The 25,527-nt window shown below is 37.0% G+C and overlaps 1 protein-coding gene across 1 annotated transcript in view; it reads left to right on the top strand.

Annotated features, from left to right (window-relative positions):
• Positions 1-25,282, top strand: part of NXPH1 (neurexophilin 1) — a 278,222-nt gene extending 252,940 nt beyond the window's left edge. Inside the window, exon 2 of the mRNA XM_061197752.1 lies at positions 24,169-25,282. Within this exon, the coding sequence (XP_061053735.1) occupies positions 24,169-24,930 (762 nt within the window). The 3' untranslated portion in view covers positions 24,931-25,282. The remainder of the gene's footprint in view (positions 1-24,168) is intronic.
• Positions 25,283-25,527: the final 245 nt, after the last annotated feature.

The raw sequence follows: 25,527 nt of genomic DNA, 5'->3' as shown, positions 1-25,527 counted from the left end.
AAACCAATCCCCCATGCTGTTGGCTCTCTTTGGAAATACTTGGTTTGGTTTTGGTTTTCCTGACACAATGCTGCATGACAGACATTCCTATCTCTGCCAGGATGGCAAACCTAAATTAGAATGATAGCCCTAGAAAAACTGCAGATCAGTGCCACTATCAAAAACTTGAAATGTGCAGGGGTAGTGATTTCCATTTTATCCTCATTGAATTCACTTGGTTGCACTTTGAAGAAGATGGATGTATCTTAGAGAATTACTGTGGATTATCTTGAATATAACCAGGCAGTGATTCCAACTGCAGCTGCAGTTCCAGATGTGGTTTCTTTACTGAAGCAAATCAACAGGGCTCCTTGGACCTGGTGCAAAGCTATTAATCTGGAAAATGCTTTTGTCTCTATAACGATTTGCAAAGATCACCAGCAGTGTGCTTATTTACTTTTACCTAACAAGATCAACAGTCCTTCTTCACAGTATTGCCTTAGGGTTGTGTTGACACACCTTCTCTCTGCCTTAATTTAGTCCTCAAAGATTATGGTGGCACAAAGCTTGGTTGGCTAATTTGGATTTGGGAGGCAGCACATATCACAACTGAGCATGCTGCTCCGTCGTGTTTGTTGAGTAACTCAAAGCATAGCGAGAAAATGCTCTTCAGCCAGTAACACAGCAGTGCAAACTGCTCTTCTGTTTGAGCCTAATGACCTATCAGATCCAATAATATTTGATGTATCAGGAAATAGAGATGCTTGTGAAACTTCTGACAAACCCCTAGAGGAGAATCATAGTTTTGATCTCTGGGGTTTAGAGCAAAACTATGACTATTTCTGCAGATATCTTTGAAAAACAGTTCCTGGAAAGCTATCATCAGGGCTTGGTAGAGTAGGAATGCCTGACCGTGGGCCATCAAGTGATCATGAAAATTTGGCTGCCATCATGAACTGGATATGCATTAGCATGTGCAACAGCAATTTATCATTAATGGAATAGTATGTTTGAGATTAGGTGTAAGCAGATCCAAAAGGCATAAGCAGGTGTCTCAGACTTTTACCACACATGTTCCTATTGTGTTACCTCTCCTCCCCCAGTGCATAACCAAGGCCTCATGGGGGAATTTCTTATGACTAGTTGAGTACTGAAGAGTGTTCAACTTGGTTGAAGTAAGTTCATGATCTTCTTGGAATGGTCAGAGTGTGAAGCTGTTTGTGTCCCATGTGAATGGTCAACAAAGGGCATCTACCAGAGAACCGGCTCTGAATAATCATATGGATGAGATGACCCCTGCTCTGATTGTCGGTTTGCTTCTTCCTCAGCCACTCTTATTCTTGCTCAGTGGACCCATGGACAGAGTGGCCATGGCCACAGGAATAGAAGCTATTCCTGGGCTCAACAACACGGCCATCCTCTTACCAAGACTGGTCTGATTATTGCCAGTCCTGAGTGACTAACATGACAACTGCAAAGGCCAACACTATTCCTCAATATGGTCCCATATCCATTTGATGGGGAGGAAGCTCACCTGGGGGGGCAGGTTGATTACATTAGACAGACCACTTTTAATTGACTAAAAATTGAGTATTAAGATGTTTTAATGACTTATTGACTCTATTAGGTTGACTGTTACTATTTAAGCTAGAAAGTTGTGTGTATCCTTGATTTTGTTTCTTTCTCTCTAGCTCTTAAGTTTCCCATCTTATATTTCTTACGGTTAAACTTATTTGGCATTACTTTATACTTTTTATTTGGCAACACATTATACTCTTCCGCACCCTTGTGCTTTTGGCTGACCCAGCTTCTCTGTTCTACCTAGCCAAAATATATCCAACATTCAAAACCCATCTCAATAGTATCACCTCCTTTAATTCCTGACAACACTTTATATGTATTTATAGTACAGTCCTTCTCAGGCTGTATTATAAGAACATATTATAAGTACATGTTTACTTACTAAACTGTGTATTCCATGAGGAGTTGGCAATGCTATCCATTATTGCGTACTGTCCTTTGGCCACCAAGTCAATGACTATCACATCAATGGTTCTTAATACATATTCAATGACTGAATGGAATATGCCCCTCTTTCTATTTTTCTATTTCTTTCCACTATATTGAATCATAATGATGTTGAGGTTCGTAGGTCAATTTGAATAATGATAGTGAAGCAGTGTGACATGTGAGAGACTTAGTCAAAGGCCTAACTCTGGGATTTGTTAGCTGTGTGACCATGAGAAAGTCAGTTAATCTCCCTGAGCCTCAGTTTCTTCTTTTCTAAGAGGAGGCTTCTTTTAACATTGTAATTCTACTGTTTCATGATTTACTTCAAACAATAAATAAATTGTATTATAGAAACAATTAACTTAAAAAATTTCTTTTCTTATTCTTTATTTTTACATAGTTTAGAGTAATTGCTTCAATATTGCAAATGAAAGCTTTTTTCTTTTGAAGATGATCAATGGTTGAAACTTTGCTTGGATAGAAAATATAAATCTTTAAATAATTTAATATGCATTCATATATATGAATATGCAAATTTTACATTGAATTAGTTTGAAACTGAAAATATTTATAACATGCTATTACAAAGGATTCATCCCACATTTTGAATCACTATAGTGACAAAGAACCAAATCAGTCTATCAAGAACTCTTAATTTTTTTCTTCACTCAGAAAAATCGTCACATATGAGGAACTTAACGCCTATTAGTTCATTCATTCAGCTGATATGAAGGAAGATATGTTGTTCACCCTTTGCTCACCTAGGTGTTTTAAATTTTGCCTTTGGGTCAAGGTAGACGTTAATGTGTACCTGGAATGCATGTTTTTATACTTTACTAATAAAATTACTTTTATAGAAGTGATTACTAAATGATATTATAATATCAGGATCCCATGGACCAGCAGCCTTGGCCTTACCCAAGAGCTTATTAGAAATTCAGAATCATAGGTTCCAACTGTAGATATTCTGAGTCAGAATCTGCCTTTTAATCAGATCCCGTGATGGTCCATATGCACGTTAAAGTGTGAGAAGCAGGACATCACCCAGTGGTGTCTTCTTTACGAGATTCCTCATAAAATTATTTTATCATAAAATAATAATAAAATTATTATTATGAGTACACATAATCAAGGAAAAAAACCTGTGCATCTCCCAAACAAGAGATTTTTGTTAGAGTTGTTTTTTAATCTTTTGAATGCTATGAACTTTGTGATTGATCCCATTTTCCTTTCTGCCTTGGCCACATCATATAGTCCATGTTATATCTGTTGAGCACTGTGTCATGGCCTCTTTGCAAGTACCTTTCTTATCCTTTTGCTTGTTCATTTGTATGCCATCCACATTTTCCCTTTGCCTGGATACTTTCAATTAAAAAAAAATGTCATGTGGTTTATTGAATGCTTCAAATCCTTTGTGGAATGAGGTAAAGTAAAAAGAAATAAAACCAACATAAACAGCTTAAATATTTCCAGGATTTGTTATATGATTTAAGCATTGCAAACCTAGACACTTCCCTCTTCGCCACCTACCCTTCTGAGCATCATAATTAATGAAGTATGAAGATCCTGAGATACTCTGGGGGGTACAGTTATCAGAGAAGTATTAATTATACTCAGCACACTATACTGTACTTACTGAGCCAGAAACATGGACTAATGTGTTTTATAAAGATTTTAAACAAGAGTGGAAAACCCAAAAGATTTCTGACTAAATGAGAACCTTCACTTCAATTAAAACATCCCATTTTGTGAGCACACTGGTGGATATCAGGCTTTTTATAGACAAATTATTTTTCTGTTTTTTTTAACTGGATTCAATCATTATCTAGGAATTTAGAAATCATTTACATCAAACATGTACTGATAAAACAAGTAGCAGGTAAATTCTGAGATAATGTCAGGCTATATATTTTTACCAGCAGGCAGCCAAACAGTTGAACTTACTGCCTCAGGAAGCCACTGAACTGACTATTGTGGCTGAATAATTTTATGACCAGTGATAAGGTCACACGTTATATATGCTAAGAGAGAGTAATCAAATATTATGCTTTGGGGCATCAATTAATCACTGTAGGGGTCAAAAAAGAATCTTCTTTGCCCTATGAAGAGAATTGAATAATTAGGCAGGGGCTGTATTGATGATTTTAGAGCCTTCCTCTTAAGGATCAGCATTGGTTTTAAGAACAATTCTGGGACTTTGTGGGGTGGGTGTTTGAGCTCTTGATTAGAAGAGGAGGGTGCTGCCAGTTGAGCAGTTCATTCTGGCAGGCAGACAGGTTGGGCAGCTTCCTGATGCCACACTGTTCAACTTGATTTTCATTAAGAGCTCAAAGTTCCTGCTGTTAAAATGTCTCCAGGCGGCTGGGGCAAATGGGCCTCCTTGCCTACCTGGGAATCTTGAGGTGGATTTTTATCTGTTAATCAAGCCTCCTTGTAAGGTGGTGGTGGGTGGGTAGAGTGGTTTACTAATGTGGGAGGCTCATTCTTTTTCTTCTACAAGTCATATTTTACATTTTAAAAAGGCACATTTCTCTAACATTGGGGAATTAAACCTTGGGTTTTTTTGTTTTTTTTCAGTAAAACAGGCTCAAGGGGAAACTTGTTAATCAAATGGCATTAGAGGTCAAGTGTGATCAACTGCCAAACACATAAATCTTTGCAGGTTTGCCTACATGGTTATTGAACGAAGCATGTCAAACGTGGTTTGTGATAATGCAAGGATACTGTATTCCATGGGAAATAAATTTTATTTCCTATATCCTGCTGCTACCCACCCCCCATATTCAGCAGTTTTAAATTTAGATAAAGCAAAATATCTTTCAAGTCATATCCCAGGAGTGCTTCTAGTAAAAGGAAATCTGAAGAATGAATCATTTCCAAATAATGACTGCATATGAGCGACCTTGATACTCAATACTCCTAGAGATGAAAACCAAAACTTTATTGGCATACCTATTTATTGGACTCCACTAGCCTTGCAGATGTTTGCATATTTGGTTTTCTTTGCCTTTCTCTGTTTTCACTTTGAAACCAGTCAAATATTATTGTGTGGCTAGTCCAGCAGTGGGTTAAATGTATTTACTTATAATGAAAAATATTATGATTTTCCGTCAAAGGATTTACTGTATTTTTCCTATGAGCCTGACACTGAGGCAGGCATGGAAGTTGAAATGAAGGCAGCAACTTTTCCCTTTAGATGCTATAATCTGCTTAGGGCCATAGGACAGACCACTACATACGGTTAAGTCATGTTATTATTATTATTATCATTACTGGCCACACCGCGCGGCTTGCAGGATCTTAGTTCCCTGACCAGGGATCGAACCCATGCCCCCTGCAGTGAAAGCGCGGAGTCCTAACCACTGGACTGCCAGGGAATTCCCAGTTAAGTCATATTATTGTCAGGTTAAGTGTCAATGAGGCCTATGTATGTTCAGGAGAAGAGCTATCAGCATGGTCTGGCATGATTCAAGACAGGGAGCAAGACTGCCTCTGGGCCTGAAGAGTATGTATGTTTCATAGGGGTGTAGTAAAAGGGGTACTGTGTATGGGCACGAGAGTGTGCATGGACGTGTGTACATGTGTAGGGACATGCACACAGTGGGGGATGCAGATTGCTGCAGAATGAACAAAGACTTGAATTCAAGAAGGAGCTAAGAATGAACTGGGAAGGACCAGGATATGTTTTGATGATAATAGGGAACACGTTTAGGTAGATAGAGAGGAGTCTGATCCTTGAAGAACTTGAATGCCAGGCTAAATAATATCTTACAGAGATTAGGAAACCATTGACTTTTCTGAGTAGATAATTGGCATGTTGAAAGCATATTTTGGGAAGAATAACATGGTTACAGTATAGAAAGTGAATTCGAGCAGACAGGGGCTGGGGTCAGGGATACTGGTTTGAGTGCCATCCAGTCCTGAGACAGTTGTTTATATTATTTGCCATTCATTTTCTGGTTTCACAACCAGAAAGTCTACTTGATCATATTTTTCGTTTGGTTTTTTTGTTTATTTTCTTTTCTTTTTCTGAAAGCTCAAGTTTGTCCTTTGCCAAAAGAGAGATGAGAGGTCAGGTTTGATTTACTGAATGTGTGCTAATGTGACCACAGCACTGGTATTGCCGATTAGGTACTAGATTCAAGTATCTTTACGTTTAGGTTGACAGTGAACACCATTAAGTATGCATCCCTAAATCGATGTTGAGTTCAGTATGCTTAATTTCAGGATCAGTTCCCTCTGTCTCTTCTTCTTTTTTTTCAGCAAAATATCCAACATTTTTACAAGGCTTGTTTTCCTGAAATAAGCATACATTAAATATCTCATCTAGGTAATAAATCTTTGTGTCAGCAGCTATCATAATCTCACCAGATTTCATATTGTTACATTTTCATGACATTCTAAGGTAGCAAAGTAAATCAACTGCTCAGACAAATGAGCAGTTCAAACTCCTTTGAAAAGTCTGTCAATATTGGTAGAGTGCCCACTGAATAAAAATTCTTCCCTTTGTGCCTTGGGAAGATACAAAGTGTTAAATGAGCAGTCTGCCCTTGGTAAGACTGCAACAGAATGAGGGAAAAAGGAAAAGCACAAATTAAAAATTAGACTAAAACCTAAAAGGACCCCTAACATAGTATAATAGCTCTGGATCAAATAATTACTCTGTACCAGACAAACAAACATCTCACTTCACAAACAAACATCTCACTTCTTGTATCAGCCCTGTGGATTATAGTATTAGCATTCCTAATTTTGCAGATAAGGAATCTAAGGCCCAGAATGGTTAGCTATCTTGTTCGTGGTCACACAATGGCAGAGCCAGAATTTAAACTTGTGGCTCTCTAACTTTTGAGCCACGTTTCTTTTCAGGCTGCTGTAATTAGTTATGAGAAGGCAAAAAATGCCAAAGTTATTGTCTTCTAATTCCAAATAGAGTGATTGGGGAAGGCTATATAGAGTCATGATTTGAAGTCATGAAAAAGAAAGTAACACAGATTAGGAAAGAGTCTTCAGGAGAACATTCCAGTTCGGGAAAATGGTAGACTTGTAATCAGAATACAACAGGCGACAAGTGTGGGGCAGTATACAGGAACAGTAAACTGAGGTGACTGATGGAGGGAGATGTGTCCCCAAATTAAATGCATTACTAGGACTTGAAATCCTTATTAGAATATTTAGTGCTGGGCACGTATAATGTGATTGACATATGCATATTGAGGTGATGGTGACTTGTGGTGCTGAGCGCTGATATGGATTTATGCGGTGAAGACAACAAAGGGGGAAAGCAGACAGGGAGACAGAGCTGGCCTCTCTAGATGTTAACCTCAAATCATTCTCTAACACTTTCCTCACAGTAATAAAGTAGTGTGAGTGTCGGGTGACTTCAGCCTCCCCTTTTCCATATCACACACCCCAAAACGTCAGGAAGCCCTCTTATGTCATTTCCCCTTCAAGGCAGCTCTGAATATAACGTTAATCTATAATTCTCTGTGTAAAAGTACCAGGGAAGGGAATTTAGCTAATATAATTTTTCCAAACCCTAAACTGTGGGATTAGGATTAATGAATTAAAAAAAAAAAAACCCAAAAAACAAAAACCAAAGGACCAACATTGTTTCATAATCTCATGAAAAGGTTAGTTTAACAAAAATATTTACTTAGAAAATTTATAACTAAACATAATTAAGTAGAGTAGATTTTGATCCAGTTTATTTTATCAGATAGCAATAATTCAGAAGAATTATACCAATGCATTACAGAAGTGTAACTAGTAAAGAAAGTATATTTCTGTTCTTTCCATTGCCTTTTAGCCATTCTGAATTCCTTGGCCTTTGGAGTTAAATGAATACTGTTGAGATATACAGTTGACCCTTGAACAACATGGGTTGGAACTTTTCAGGTCCATGTATTTGCAGATTTTTTTCAGTAGTAAATATTCTAGTACCACTCCATCTGTGGTTGGTTGAAACCACGGATGTGGAGGAACTGCAAATATGGAGGGCCTATGGGACTACATAGACTACAGGTCTATGGGAATTTTTTTTTTTTTTTTTGGCCACACCACAGGGCATGTGGGATCTTAGTTCCCCAACCAGGGATCGAACCCGCACCCCCTGCAGTGGAAGCATGGAGTCTTAACCACCGAACCACCAGGAAAGTCCCTCTGCGGGGATTTTTGACTACACTGAGGATCTGCCCCTAACCCTCATGGTATTCAAGGATAACCTGTATTTGTGTTGTAGGCTGATGAATGGTGAACTGTAACTGATGAAGAAAAGAGGATGGATATTCAGCTAGTATGCACCAGTGTTAAACTATTTAAATACTTATGTATTAATTGGTAAATAGCCACTGTCCTGAGCCATTGGAGTGTCTCCCATACTTCTCTATGCTATTCTGGGCACTCTGGCCACTCTAGCCTCTGGCCCTTCCCCCCAGGACAGTTCCTTCACTTCCCTAAAGTCCAGCACCTAAAGAGTTGACTAGCACAGAAGGAAGGCTCCGGGACACTGTCAGGTGCCCCAGCACTCATCCTGGTGTTGGTACAGTTGTTAACGATTTAACATGCCAAGGTAATTGGTTGAACATGGTAGGAAAGGTAGCCATTTCTGCTCTTACTCAAGTTTTCCTATTCTTACATCTTTCTCCCTATATTTCTCCTCCATTCATAGGCTCCCAAGGGAGCATAAAAGTACGACTTTGGAAATGATACATCCTTTCTCTTGAATTAAGGATGCCTCCAGGTATACTCATTTCCTATCTTCTTGCCCTATTTTATGCTACCACTTGTGAATACGATTGAATAATGGCAAACATTTTGCTTTTTACAACATTTATGTCTAGTTTTAAATGGCTTTGAGAATAATGGATTCTAGATTTCCCTAATAAATGTTAAACTATAAAATTAAAAAACTGGGTCATGTGTGTATGTATATGTGTGTGTGTACAGACACACAAAAAACCCATATTGATGTGTGTGTGTATTTACACACACACACATATAAACATATTCAGGGTTTATTTAAAAAGTCATAACTCATAATACTTAATAATATATTAATGTATTCCTGGCACGATATTTCTTTAGGTGCTTATAACATTTCTTATAATGCGACAGTGTTATTCCTTTGCATTTCTTCTTGAAGCGCATTTGCCCTCTCTCAAAACAGAGTATTTATGTAGTCATACTCAATGTGAAAAGGGGATCTTTCTTTGCACATATTATATGTAAAGCAGGCATGAACTCAGCTTTTGATTAAAACGTAGTTGTGTGACCTTCTAGCTCAGCTTTAATTGCATTTAAAATTCCTTTCTGCACCTGTACTGAAGATTGCAAACCAATATTAATAAAGTAAGCTTAGAGCAGTGCAGCACCTAAGCAATAGGTTCTTGACAAAAGTTATTTACCTAACTAGAGTTTCATTTCAAAGTTAACATGTTTCCGTGCTACTTGAATAAAGCACTCATCTGAAAACTCTGTTAGACACTTTAACCCAATTTAATTTATTCCCTGAAAGTTTAATCCCCTGCTGACAAGAGTAGTTACAAATTTTCCAGAGTCACAACCCACTGAAGTGAAAAATGTTTAATGACATCATAGGTACTGAGCTTCAAGAGTTTAGTTAAAAATCTTCAAAATGTAAAACAGTGGGCAAGAGTTAATAGGATATTTTATATAGTTATATTTCAATTCTATTACAAATCTTTCTAAAGTCCCTTACATCTCTACCATTAAAGCTATGCGAAATGAGTTACTTAGACATCTCCAGGGAGCAGGGAAGGAAAAAAAAAGACCCTTAAATTTTAAACCATAAAAACAAATCTCTTCTGAGCTTTGACATTTAAATGGCCCGTTCAGTCATTTTACATTTTATAAAACCCTCTTTGTAATCACAGTGACCAAACAAAGCAAATATTAGGTCCCAACCATCTACAGTGTTCTGCTCAACTATACAAGAAAGCAGCCCAAAAGTGCACAACATGGAATGCTTTGGCACCCATATAACAAACCCCGACTTGGTTTTATACAGTTAAATTATGCAATAGAAGTCTATTTATTGGTTATTAAAATATTTTTGGTCTGACTGCCAGAGAGTGAGGATAAAAACAGGGGAGGAGAGAAAGTAAATCTGAATTGACTTTGTTTTTGGCACAGTAGAAAGCATTTTGGTTCTCTTTATAGTTTCCTAAAAATCTAATTATTCATTTGGCAGTTGTACCTCTATAGCGCAACTGGATAGTTGTTTTAAAATATGCAAAGCACAGATTTCAGATTTAATAGGAGATAATGACCGCTTTATAGCCTGTCAGGTCATGGCCTATTTGGCCTAGTTACAGAGATATTGCATCATGGTTCAGTGCTTGAGAGCTGATGATGGCTTCAGGCCAACAAAGGTGTCGTTGACATAATAGAAAGTAAGGGTTTCTCTGGAACTCTAATGGGATGCTCTGTAAAGAATACATCAAAAATGCCATGGATTAGATAGTACAACTCTGATGGGGGCATTGGGTGGTATTTCTCTATACTGTATCACTAAAAAGAAAGAAAGGAAGGAAGACAAAGAAAGAAAGAAAGAAAATAGAAAGGAAGGAAGGAAGGAAAAGAAAATTTTAAAAATCTACAGTTTAAATCAAGTTTCTTTGTTAAGTCATAATTTCACATTCTAAAACTAGGATCATTAGTGAAAATCATATTTTGCTTGGAGTATTACCACTTCAAAGGAATAACAGTGCACTGGTTGCTGGAATGACTTGGAATGTCACCATTTAGGCAGTTCCCATGGACAAGGGCATCTGCCTTAAGAGCTGGGATGAGAGCCTGTGGCCTGGCTCCAGAGCCCCTGCTTTTACCACTACACCAAGATACCTAAAATGTGCAGTTTTTCCTACCTGACTTTAAATTATGGAAATTAGACTCTTCTATACAAAATAACCACACAGATCAATGTAACCATCTTGATGAGTTTAAAAAAAAACCAAATTAGACCAAGTATTATTAACAACTACCATTTATTGAGAAGAAATATTCACATACATTGTTTCTAATTCTCAAAATAATGCTGGGGCAAGGTATTCATATCAATTATAATGAGAAAATTGAGGTTTAAGAGATTATGGCTTTGAAATTAACTGAGTGTCTGTATACCTGAGTACCTGGTGGGTAATGAACAGTGATATGCTAGTCAGCTCTTTTGGAAGAATGATGATTCAAGTTATACTTGAAGGTCTACATACAGGGTTGAAGCATGAGGATACCTCTACTTGGTCAAGGTCAATTGGCTCATGCCCATTCAAGGAACTGAATGACCATGTATACTCTTGTTAAATAGCAATAGATAGTACATTGTGGTAACAGCAGAGCAATCTGGGGTTTTTGACACAGAATCTGAATGTTGCTTCTTGGATGTGTGATTCGAAGGAAGTCTCTTTGCCAGTGGGTCTTAGTTTCCTCCAACCTATCATTGGAGTATTGGTGTCAACATCCCAGGGAGGTTGTCAGAGTTCAATCTACTCATATAACATACTAATTTTTGATGGGAAAATAAACACTATGCAAATATTACTTTAAAAATCCTTCTGACTTAAAAGAATGTCAGCCTCAGATTGATTAGTTAATCAAGGAAACAGGTTTTTTTTTTTAAACTTTAGCTTCATTTAAACAAAATGTGAAATGAAAGAGCCATAAAATGACAAAATTAAATGCGTTTATTATCAAAAATAGTAAAACAATTATACATAATACAAATTAATTATCTGTAAAATTATATTAAATAATCTAAATGACTTGCAAGGCTATGATTTAGCATAGTACAATAATATTATTCTCTCTACAACTACTCAAAGCATTGCTTCCTTCACTGTCAAATCCAGAAACACTCTTTTCCTATTATCGTCTTTGTCAGTCGAAAGCTCTAGAACTTTATTATAAAGTGATTTGCAGCACACAAACCCAAACTGAGGAATATTTCACAAATTAAGTAGCCTATAATGTTTACATTTTACAAAAATGTAAAGGACAAGACACAGAAAGAAAGGCTACTGAAGGGCCATAAGAACTAAATGCAATGCATGACAGTGGATTGGAACAGAAAAATTAGTAAGTGTAAAGGGTATTGTTGGGACAACTTGATATTGACTATAGATTAAATTATAGTAAAGTATCAAGGTTAAATTTTTTTATTTTGATAGCTGTATTATGCGTATATAAGAAAATGTAATATTTCTTAGGAATTACTTTAGAACTTCTTTAAGAGTAAATTGGCATGCTGTCTCCAACTTACTCTGAAAATGGCCTAGACGCACACAAATATATATAACACACACGTGTATATATAAACATGTACATATATACATGTACATATAAATATACATGTGTATATGAATGAAAGAGAGAGAGAGAAAGCAATAAAACGGCGTGTGATCAAATGGAATTAATTGGTGAATCTGGGTAAAGAGTGTATGTAAGTTCCTTGCAACTTTCTGTAAGTTGGAAATTATATCGAAATTTTAAAATTACAAAAATATATAAACATAACTGTTTTCTGTGCAGATTCCAACTAAGATAGATCATGCTTGCAGTCTGTCTAAAGAATCAAGGTTACTTAGCAAAAGATGATTTCACCTGTAAATACATTTCTTGACTGTTTAAACCAGCCTCCACTTTGAGAAAAAAACATATATCTCACACCTTCCTTTAACATTATGTCAAACTATGAAATAAATATTCTGACTAGAAGCAAATCAATGATACACTTGGAAAAAGCTTTTTAATACAGTACACATTCCAACACCCCCACTACCAATTCTGTTATAATCCTCAGTATATATTACAGCTCACGTTACCCTGGCTTTACTTTAGTAATCTCTTTTGGGAATCACTGACTTTCAAGGCTCATAACAGGAGGGCAGCTCCAAAATAGTAGGACCTTATCTATAAGAGAGTCTAAAGTACTGATGTAGGTTATCTAGAATGAGCAGACATACAGATTTAGACTGAGTACAATGACTTCCCTGAGGTTAATTTTTGAAAATTAAAAAAAATCATGGTTATTTAACAAATGCTTGCTGATGGACTTATAGAAGAGAGAATCTGACAAACTTTTGCTTTAACTTTGTTTTTTTTTTAAAAATAAGTCTTCTGAAAATAGGAACTAACAAATTTTTGGAAACAAATATAAAGCACTTTCTCTTTTAGAGACTAAAGAATAACTCCCTCTGTGTTATCATTTGCTTAACTGAAAACCTGTGACAACTGTTTGCTCATTTTGATTCTCTCTCCCCTCAGAGTAGTCACTGTTAAGACTTAAGTCTCAGGAGGTCTGAGCGTAGGTTTGTGCACATAGTCAATCCAGGAGACTCCAAGCTGTAATTGAGATGCAGTCACTGGGTTAGTGCCTCTTTGTTTTAGGGTTAGCAAATGATGGCAAATTTCCATAGTATCCCCTCCTTCCACAAAACTAAGAGCAAAGATAAGCCAGTTCCTTATTTTGAAGTTGACACCCTGATTTCCAGTTTCAGTAAACTCTGGAGGAGACATAAGGTACCAGCTCTTATGGAAACTTTGGAACTCAAGAAGAGTGGACTGAATACTAGGAAACCTTCACTATAGTTTTAACTCTGCCCCTAACCACCGTGGGAACTTTAGGTGAGTTACTTCAGCTCTATGGGACTCAGCTTCCTAAGTCATGAAATTATTTTCAAGGTCCCTTTTAGCTTCAGATGTTTTGTGATTCTAACTCTCAACAATCATGGATTTTAGTGATATAGACAAAAAGCAGAAATGTCACAGTTGTACTGTATTTATACTCTGTCAACTCTAGAGTAAAGCCAAACATGCCTGTAAGACTCATATTTTTTAATAACAATTTAATTTGTACTGTTAATGAACATTTTTATAGCTCCATTTGAGCCTTTGCAAACACATCCATAAAACTGGTTGTATTGCTTCAAGTTTATAAAACCCCACTGCATTTTCCAAGAAAGTGGGTATTTATGCAAAGAAATAGCCTAACACATGCCTGAAGGAACCTCTGCTCTTAGAATCCCATCAGCATTTTCTTTCATTTCTGTCTTAGTATCAAATTTCTGGAAATTCAAGAGAGAAAATCCAGAAGATGGCACTAACTTTCCTGCCATCCAAGAGACCACACTCATTGTTTCATTAAGCTTTCCTGATATTTGTAAAGCCTCCAAAATACAGTTATGTTCATATAGGCATTTTTGCTCTTATTCACTTTTCACTTTGATTTAAATAATACTCACATTTATTTGGAGACTTTCGATGTAACATTCCTGTCTGGTTATAATGACCTATAGCATCAGCTCACTTGTATTTTCTTAGAAAACTATCACCTTTTCTCTTGCACCACTGTGGATGTTTACAGAATTACACAAAGCCTCCATGAAGGCTTACAATATAAACACTTTTATCTATGCCAGAAAATGAGCTGTTTATCTGCTTATGGGGCAAGCTCAACTGTGAAGGAATATCATTAGGTGTAGGTATGCACTCCATTCAAACATGCATTTATTCATTCAGCTGATATTTATAGAGCACCTACTTGGAACCTGGCATTTTATAAAGTGTAGTAATAGTGACTAAGGTATTGAATGACCACTCCCACCCCCATGGAGATGACAGTTCAGAGAAAGAAGATTAATAGATAGATAGATAGATAGATAGATAGATAGATAGATAGATAGATAGGTGATAGATAGATAAGGATATAGGTATAGATATAGATAATAGTATTACTTTTATGAACAAAAATAGTACAAGGTGCTCTGAGAGGATCAACCATTCCTGTAGAAATGAACTTTAGGTTGGGCTAGAGGGTGAGTAGGAGTTAGCTAAGCAAATGGAAGTGGGTAGAAAGGATTCCAGGATGGAGAAGCAGCCCATGCAAAGGTCCTGAAGTTGGAAGAAAGAGAACACATAAAAAAGTCCGATGTGATCTGAACTCTGAGGCCAAAGGGAAGAGTAGCCAAAATGCAGCTGGAGATGTAGAAATACGTTGCATTGACCTAGACTTTTTTCCAAATAAATAAATATAAATACCTAAACCCTGAACATACCCTCTGTGAGGAACTGAAGGCTCACAGCCGCTTCTTTAGTTGGTGATGGCTTCTGTAGTAGTTTCTTGAGCAACAGTGACCTTCCTGGTCTCTGCAGCTCATAGAAGAGGTAGCTTCCAGGGGCTGCAACAGTCAGCAGGTACCACAAAGGTTCCTGGTCCATCTTCTTTTTTCAAAGAGCTCTGGGACCCCTAGTGACACAATTCCATATGGCTTCAGCACCAGGAATAGAGACAGCTGTCAGATGTCCTAGCTGTGCCCTCTAGTGGCAGGTGGAGTGTTACCCAGCTCTTTTGAAAAGGGTAAACTCCCTCTCAGAGTTTGCAAATATGAGTGTGGGGACATATGGGGGTGGGGGGTCGGGGAGGAGAGGAAATTCTACTCTAACAGCCTGTCTTTCTTTCAATTCTCCTATGATTCCTTCTATCCACAGTGTTCACAGCAGTTCACATTAATGCTGTGATAAGTCATTTTAAAGTACATTAAAGGTCAAGGGGATCTCAGAGCTCTGCTTGTACACACACTTTCATCCAACCTTTCTATTGTGACTACTCTTACATCATCCTCAGTCTCTTTGCGCTCTGTTTGCTCTATCTCTCCATGACCCATCTCATCTCCTCCTGTAACATAATCTGGGTGAATATCCTTCTTTGATTTAGTGAAACAGTCCACTTAATTCCCTTGGAAACAGAAGGAGCCAAGTACTTTTCTTTTTGGAGTCTAGGCATACCACTCAGTTTTACATCTGATTAACTTAAAGCCACAGCACCTAAATCCAGAGGCCATCTTTTTCCTTGCTGATGAGATCTCTCTGCCTAAGCATCCTTTTCCCTCAGCACTTGGCTTTTTGATATGAGATTCCACATGCCATGCTTTAAGAAACTGGGAATAGGGGAAAGGGGTAGGGCCAAGACCGAAGTGAAATGTAGCCCAGACTCATGGTGTATCTGGTTCCAAAACTGGCAATAATTGGGTAAGAGATTTGTGTTTCCCGAGTGCTAAGAATCTTACATGGAAGAAACAAATATCAAAGAATGGATGCTAATCTTATCAGAGGGACTTTTCAAAAGAACAGGTTGGTTTAAGAGCTTTCAAGGGAATTGTTTTCTCATGGACATAGTGGCCTTTGAAGTTCCTTCAGTGCATGAGTTGTGTCTTCCCTGAGCTATGCCTTAGAGCCATAGTGGGGCCTGGTGCTCTAGGCTGCATATGCTTTACCACATCTTGCTCTGGTTAAGGCATGATCCAAAGATATATATTTACTCAATGTCAAAAGGTTTTACCTAACTAGAACTCCAGCATCACCATCCTTTGATAAAAGGGTGAGGGGTCGATTCTCTTTGTTGGTTTTGTCTGTTCACAGGACATTGGATTTGTTCCACTTCAGGAAGCTGGAGATTCCCAGTTTACAGTACTTTTACAGGAGTGTGGAGGGACCATATTTCCAGAATCTGCCTCCCCTTTTGTATTTCTGGGTTGACCGTCTGCCTTGTTGTCCACTCTGTACCTGTGAAGCTCTGATCGGTGTCCACACCTTCTAGCCTGATAAGAAAGAAGTCCTAGAGGAATTTTTGAATGAATCCAGGATCTAAATGGTACAGGGATGATATTCCACTGCAACTAGTCTCTATCACTTTCTTTATATAATGACTTCTTCCTCTGTCTTTTGGAAGGTTTTCAGATCAACCTCTGGAAAATCAAAGGGTGTTAAGTAGGCATATTGTCTCAAAAATATCAAAGTTATTATTTCCTGAGGAGTTTGAGTTCTATTGGATAAAGTGAGTTCAGTAAGTTCTCTTATACCATCGCTGTATATGAGAACATATGTATGTGTAGGTTGCTGGAAATAGGATTGGAAAGTGAGTCAGTCCTTCCTCAGTTGGTCCATTCTAGATAGGTGTGTACTTTGTTGGACTTTAAGAAGCTATAAACTTTCAAAAGCCTCCATGTAACATGCCTTATTATGGACAATCACTCATATTGGCCTCCAGTTCAGATAGAAAGACCCTGGATCTAACCCAGCTATTCCTACATATGCAATATTTGTCTTTTCCTTAAAGACAGCTAGATTTACTGACAAATTAAAATCTCTTTATGCATAATGAAAAAATAATGCTGAAGTGGCTTTGTTTCAGCCAAGAAATAGTTTTTCAACATGTTATTTTAAGTGTTTTGTTCATTATTATAACCAAGTACCCAGGAGTCCTCACATGAGATATTCCTTATACATTTTAAATGGAAGTAATGTAAAATACTAAGAAAAGAAGCAACTTTTGCAGTGCAAACCTGGGTAAGGTAATCTGTAATTATGTTTTGAGAGAATGGGTTAAGTGGGACTATGTAGAATATAATTTTTAATTTCTCACCAATGTTAATGTGTCTATATATCAAAACTTATATGTATATCTATATGTTCTTTTAATCTATATGTTTATAAAGTGAGCATGAGGGAAGAGACAATATTTTTGTAAGATGAAAAATTCTGTTTCTCAGTAGCAGAAACAGTAGTTCATGGCTCTTCACAAGGCATCCTTTTTCTCCTGCAGTTAAAGAAACAAAAACATTTTCAAGATAATTTTCATAAGAGGACCTACAGGAGGAAGAATCAAAGGGAAAACTAACTGTATAGTCATACAAACTTGCGAGGTGCTCCACTACCTATGACTCAGAACCAGTCTCCAATACAATAATGTAGGGAATAGTTGGTGCCCTATGTTGGAAGTGAGCCATCCTGCACGGGATCATGAGAACTCATGGAGTAACATACTAAAATTCTTAGCCATTTCTTCAAGTGATAGAAACATACCATGTTTCTAGTTTTTAAGGATGGCATGGAATGTGCAGGCTGATCAGAATGTCTTCTTTTAAAGTTATGTTAAAGATAAATTATTGCCAATATTTGCCAATACTAAATTGTAATGTACATAATCAGGGTGGTCTCCTACCACCACCTACTACTAAAGATGACCACAGAGTTGTTACAATTATGCTAATTTCCATCTCAGTTTGTTTGGACCGTTTGAGCAGACGTAATGCCTCCAGTCAGAAGATGGGGATAGAATAGCAGTGTGCATTCTGAAAGCCTTGTTTTCCTTTTCTTCGGGGCTTCCTAACCTAGCTAAGCATGATAGCTCTCAGGTGTTGAACTCATACTATTTTCTATACTTTTATTTGTGCCACATATAAAAGCTTTTATTTTATCTTCATGAAAACCCAGTGAGTAAGGTATCATCTCTATTTTCTAGTTGGAAAACAATATGGCTTTAAGGGGTCACTGGTGATAAAGTAGCAGATTTTGGATTTAGCCCTGTGATCTCTGACTGCAAACCCCATTTTCTTAGTTTCTATGCAATACAGCCTCCAGCAACTACTAGGTTAGGGGAGAGGCATGAGTTCCTTTTCTGCTTTACTATTGTTAAGGCAGCACTGCTACTCCTGGAGCACTGCTTTGTAGCAGAAGGAAATGATGTATTTTTGATGTATTAAAATACTAACCCATTTCCTCTGGCTTATCACATATAATACAGGCACTCCAAGTATTGTCAATGAAGTGTATGCTCTAAACTTGTAGGAGAGAAACCTCTATGGGCCACATGTCCCATCAAAATCTTGGTTGTGGCTAAAGAATCGATGAAACTTCACTATTGAAATAGATTTAAATAAGAATATAAACCATATATGTAATTTATTGAGTACTTACTCTATGCGAGGTACTCTCTCTCCCAAGTTACAAAATGGCATAATACAGAAAGAACATCCCTCAGAGAGGTGAGAGTCCTCTTGGTGGAACTCTACGAAAAAGAGTCTAACGTGTCTATAAATATCTGTATGCTTTTCCCTAAACTAGTTAAGAAAGGGTCTGGAGAAAGCATGAGCACATGTAGCCCACCTTGTGGGATTTCACAATATCTGAAATAGAAAAAAATCCTAAATTTTTTGGAGAGAGAAAAAAATAAAACAGAACAAAATGAGTTAAGAGATGAAAGACTATTCTGCCCAGTGTAAGCCTATGGCCAGTAAAGACATTTTTAGGCATGGGACAACTCAGATAGTTTATCTCTTTTGAACTCTTTTTTAAAAGAATCACACAAATCTATACAACCATAGAAATGAAAATCCAGCTCAAGAGAGGAGGGAGTAAGTTATCCAAAGCAACAGTGAACAGAAAAACCAATGGAATCAAGGCTAAAAAAATAAGTCTAGGTAACCTGGCTGTGAAACAATGTAATAATTAAGGATCTATCACAAAAGGTATCCCCCAAAATAGAAGTATGATACATTCATATTCTAAAATTCTATTTCCCATTTAATAAAGATGATATACCTGGATGTACTAAAAGGTATGCATCTCCAAGATATTTTGTTGACTGGAAAAATACAAAATGCAAATCATAAAATATGACACTATTTATGTAAAATATTTATACATGAAAAAATAGTGAAAATATTTAGAAACAATATACATCAAAAATTTGAGGTTTTACCTTTGGAGAGAGAGGTGGGATTGTAAGGGAACAGGGGTTGATGATGAAGATAGGCTTTTAATTTTTAGTTCGTAAATCCTATAATGTTTAAATGTTTTGATAAACATATATTAATGTATAATTGCATGATTAAAATGATTTTAAAAATAAAGGAAATACCCTGTGGAGTAGCTAAGCAGTAGCTCTTTCATTTACCAGCAGTAATCTTGGACACGTCTTTTTTGAGCTTCCATATCTCTGCCTGTAAGCTGAAAATAACAATATTGATCTTAAAGTCTGTGTGTGAGTGAGTGAATGAGTGAGTGCGTGTGTGTGGTTTAAATGAAATGCAATGCCATATGTAAAATGCTAATTACAATGTCTGGAATATAGTATGCCCTTAACCAATAGCAGTTAATAGTATGCAACATATATTCAACCTAGGAAATCATAAAACTGCCAAAATGAAGTTGTAATCACAGAGCAAGGCCATTTTGTTGATTAGTTATTCACTGATGAGAGATATTGCTTAAGCATCAGGTTATCTAAAATTTTTCTTTGGCTTAAATACTCATACAGTTGATGAAATAAATACATGATTTTCAAAGTAATCTTGAGATAATTTATATTGAACAGTAATAGATCAACAGTAAATGTGTGGTTTGGTAGAAATTAAAAGGCATACTATTGCTCTTTTGTAAAAAGAGATATACAAACATCTGGAGGCACCTCTAGTTGGAGATGTACATGTAAAAGAGTGAAATGTTTGTATAAAATCTCATAAGGCCAGGAGCATAGTTGAGGTGGCAGTGAAGTTTATTTTTCCAAAGTGATGCCTTTCAACAATATTTTAAAAGATAATATATTGACATTATAATTGTAAGCCTGCAATGAAAAGATGTTAGAGAAAGCAATGTGAAAGCATGGCCCTGAGGTATATAAAGGAGGAGCTAGATCAAGGCATTGCAACTTCTTATATGCTTACACTCCCACCAGTCAATAGTAGTCTTTTCTCCCCAGCTCCACACTCAGGTCCTGCCCCAGACATGCTCCCTTCATGTTAGATCCTAGCTCTGTCTTTGTTTACGGTTGAAGAAAATGACCCTTCTCTTTGCACCTATATTTGAATGTTCTCAAAAGAAACATATGCTTTAAAATGCATATACCTAATCATGTTGAGTCTTTATGATTCTCATTGTTTCTAAAACAGTTAGGCAAATCACATAATTTGTGGAAATGGTATCACTGGACTAGTGGGTCAACTCCTTTGGAGTGGGCGGGCATTGGCCACTTTTGCCTTGGAAAATTATATTCAGTTAGGAAGTATCTTTGGTATTTTCACTGTTATAGGAAAAATTACTCTTTGTAGAACAAAAGGTTCACGATGTTTTGCCTTTTTGGAATTGGGTTAATTAGAAATTGCCAGATTTTTCTTTTGGTCTCATTTTATGCCATAGTCTTTGCCACCTCTGTTATCATTCTGATATACTGACGTGAAAGGATCTTTAGGTGACTTTTAAAAAGAAGCTCTTTTATTATGTTTGTAAAATCAATGGTACAGGGTGTTCTCAGTATAAGGTTTTTTTTTTTTTTTTTTAAATGGTATTGTTTATTCAGTAAGGCTCAAAATCTATTTCAATTTTATGTGTACATTTATGTGTTTCAAAAATGAAAATTCTTAAGATGTAAGCAATATAATAGAGTGAGAAAGCCAAGGATTCCTGATTGCATTTGGGAGTAGATGTGTTAAGCTTGTTGCTCTTCTTTCTCATCTTACATCATCTCTTTACCACTACTGAAACTTGCTTCAAGAAGGTCCTTAGTAGTGAATTCAAAAGTCAGGAGGCTTCTTTTCAAGTGTTTATACTTTTTTTTAACTTGTTACTTTTGTATTCCTTACAGATGCGAGCAAACTCATTAATTTGCAACCTTTTCATGCTCCTGCTTAGCCAATAAATCATCAAGTTGAGTTAATCCTACCTCTAAAATATCTTGTATATCCATTTTTTCTCTTTTTCTCTGCCACTGTCTTGGTTCAAGCTCATTTACTTTCTCAAATGAAGTATTGCAATTTGTTATTTAACTAATTATTCCCTCAAGTTCTCTCCCTACCAATCCACCTTTCAATGTCCAATCGGTGATTCTTCTACAGCCAGGATGACCTACTTAAAAAGCAAAACATGCCGAAATTTAGGGATTCCCCATTATATATAATAATAATTTTAAATGCCTTCACAAATTGACCCTAGAACCTTCAAAATTTGACCCTAGCCTACCTTCTTCAGGTTCTACTGACTTCTTGCAACCTCTTCTTCTCTTTATCCTCCCAGTCAATTCTCCCTAATGTTCAGAGGTAAGGAAAAATTTTCCATTCTTACGTTTGACACATTCCTTCTCAACTTTTTACTTTTACATAGTATGTTCCTTATACTTAGGAGAACTTCTCTGGCCTATTCACTATCTGTTGAAGTTCTAAACCTCTTTTTTATCTCCCAGATCTGAGTATCATCTCCTCTGTTACATCTTCTCTACCTTTTAACTTTGACTATGACTCCAAGAATATCGTACATAGTGTTGGTTACATCACACTGCTCTTTGCTTAACTGAGTTCACTATTAGATTTTGAACATCTTGAGGGCAAGAACCATGTCTCATTTACCTTTGTATTACTATTATTTTACTGAATATTAGCAGAATCTCACTATATAGTTATTGAATTAATAAGACAAAATGAATCAGTGTTGTGTATACTGAACAGATCTGGGGACTTTCCTAAGGATGCTCCCTGATTTTTTATGACTGATATTCTCTTTTAGACATTGCCCTGAAAGGGAAGGGAAGAGAGAATAAGAATATTCAAGGCAGTGTTGATGACTACAACCTGCTTTGATTCTGTACCCAAACTGAGATATTCCAGAGAGGTTTCTTGACTGTCTGCACCACTGGAAGCCGTTCACATCACACCATTGAAGGCTAATAAATTCATCGCATTTGATAGTTGAACAGTTTAATAGATGAACTTATGCTCATGTCTTATTAACCTGAGTTTTACTATCAACTCAACTTGTTATGTTTTTAGATTGTCACAGCAGCACTTTGGTTATATAAAAGGGAGATTTTCTTATAAAGATACCCTTTGCTCTCAAATCCTATTGTAAGTTATTCATTTACATAAAATATTACCCAGTGGAATTCAGAGATAAAATGTTTAAGGATGATGATAGTTAGAAATACTAATGATGAACACTCATCGTGTCCAGGTGACTGTCCTTTAGTGCTTTAAATGGAGTGTCCTATTTAATTCTCAAAACAGCCATGTGAGGGGAAGCGGTATCATTCTCCTACTCTGTAGAAGAGAAAAACAGAAGTGTAAACAAGTTAAGCAACTTGCCCACACTATACAGCTGTGAAGGATCACAGCCTGGATTGGAATTCAGGGTGTCAGACTCCAGGGTCATAATCACTATAGCTGTGGAGAGTATAATTTAGAAGTAAATTTCTATTCTACCTGAAAATCAGAGGTTGTTCTGCTATCAGAATCTTAGCATCCTCTTCAATAGATTGGTTCTTTCTCCTTGAAATCTGACACTTCCCTTTTTTTCTTACTCCCTATATGCTGCTGGTAAATGCACTCTAAATCCCTTTTCACTTCTTCTCTGGGACAATTTCATTACTGCTTCATGAGCCAGTGCACCATGATGCATCTCATTACAGTCCCTCTCCTTGATCAACTGTGTTGATGATGAGATACAAGTACCAAGCCATTACCAAATGCATGCTTGTATTTATTCTTTTTGCCACCTGAAGAATGGGAAACTGTCTATGTAATTCTAGAGACCAGGATATGTATTCATTTCTTTTATACTAAAGATAAATATAGAGGCTGCAATAAGAACAATGCCTATAGAATTAGGCAAGTACAGATTTGGATGTTTGACCAATTGATTAAATTTCATTGAAACAAAACAAACAAATACAAAGACAAAAATAAACTCTAAAATCAAAAGATCTGCACTACTCTTGTCAGTTAATGTTTGTCTTCCTAGATCATATTTTAAATCCCTTAATGGAAAAAATTGTCTTATACAGTATGTTTCTTGCTAATAATGGGTGATCATAAACATGTTATTTTGCTTTGACCAGATAAAATATACTACAGCCTCCTTGCCAAACTAACTTTCCTTATGTGACTGTGGCATGGACTACCAAAAGCCTATAGAACGTCAGTCGACATATTTCTGAGAATCATACTATTATAAAGCTTATGGTAATCTTGAAGTAAAAAAGTAACATAATCATTTGTAAAATTTTATTTTAAAAGTGTTTGGATTTTGGTGCTGAGAAGTAATTACTTTAGTGTGATTTATGTTTGAATTTAATTTGCTTTATTCATGTTAGGTGGCCTTTTTCTGGTCAAATGTTTTTATATAGTCTTTCTGTCATGTTTAGTGGCTTTTATCCACCTACACCCCCTCTCTCCCATCATTGTATGAAATAGAAGTGGTACTTTATCACGGCCTAATAAATATTGGCTAGGTGCTGAAGGTACTTTAATTCCCAGCCTCTGAGAAAGGGCTTGGATCTTTGTGTTGGGTGTTCTCAGACACAGAGATGTAAACGCCATTTTTCTGTTCCATTTGCAGGTCACATGTGCCAATTTAACAAACGGTGGAAAGTCAGAACTTCTAAAATCAGGAAGCAGCAAATCCACACTAAAGCATATATGGACAGAAAGCAGCAAAGACTTGTCTATCAGCCGACTCCTGTCACAGACTTTTCGTGGCAAAGAAAATGATACAGATTTAGACCTGCGATATGACACCCCAGAACCTTATTCTGAGCAAGACCTCTGGGACTGGCTGAGGAACTCCACAGACCTTCAAGAGCCTCGGCCCAGGGCCAAGCGAAGGCCCATTGTTAAGACGGGCAAGTTTAAGAAAATGTTTGGATGGGGTGATTTTCATTCCAACATCAAAACAGTGAAGCTAAACCTATTGATAACTGGGAAAATTGTAGATCATGGCAATGGGACATTTAGTGTTTATTTCAGGCATAATTCCACTGGTCAAGGGAATGTATCTGTCAGCTTGGTGCCCCCTACGAAAATAGTGGAATTCGACTTGGCACAGCAAACCGTGATTGATGCCAAAGATTCCAAGTCCTTTAACTGTCGCATTGAATATGAAAAGGTTGACAAGGCTACCAAGAACACACTCTGCAACTATGACCCTTCAAAAACCTGTTACCAGGAGCAGACCCAAAGTCATGTGTCCTGGCTCTGCTCCAAGCCCTTTAAGGTGATCTGTATTTACATTTCCTTTTATAGTACAGATTATAAACTCGTACAGAAAGTGTGCCCCGACTACAACTACCACAGCGACACACCTTACTTCCCCTCTGGATGAGGATGAATGTAGGGGTGAGACTGAAGCCTGAGGAATTCAAGGTCACATGACAGGGCTGTTACCTCAAGAAGAAGGTCCCATCTGTTGCCTGGAATGTGTCTACACTGCCGCTCTCGTCAACTGGCTGCAAATACGCTCGTGGAAAACAATCTGATGTAATTTCTGCCCAGTCAGCTTCATCTCTCAGTATAGTTGTAAATCACCACAGATTCTAAAGCCACACTTGAAGACATGCTCTCACACACAGATGTACACAGACACACTCTCATATACATTTCAGCTGGCATCCGTCATGATTCCTGTCAAGAGGGCTTTCGTTGTCTGACTCATAATGGTTCAGGATAAACGATCATCAAGCAAAAGGATTAACTAGACAGTGAATGGTTTTTAGCACTTGCTGTTATGGAAATCTCCTTTAAAGTCTTGAGTACATGCTAATCAATAATCCCCACTCATGCATTTCTACTGCTTGGAGTAGCTGTACTGGTAAATACTACTGTAGGAGTATATGCTTGTTAAAATGGAAAAAAAAATGTGTCTTTAGAGCTCAGTATTCTTTACTTTATGAACACAACAAGTGTAGTAACTTTTTCCAGC

The sequence above is a fragment of the Eubalaena glacialis genome, chromosome 8 (genome assembly GCF_028564815.1).
Source record: "Eubalaena glacialis isolate mEubGla1 chromosome 8, mEubGla1.1.hap2.+ XY, whole genome shotgun sequence".
Lineage (NCBI taxonomy): Eukaryota > Metazoa > Chordata > Mammalia > Artiodactyla > Balaenidae > Eubalaena > Eubalaena glacialis.
This window is presented reverse-complemented; position numbering and strand designations above follow the sequence as displayed.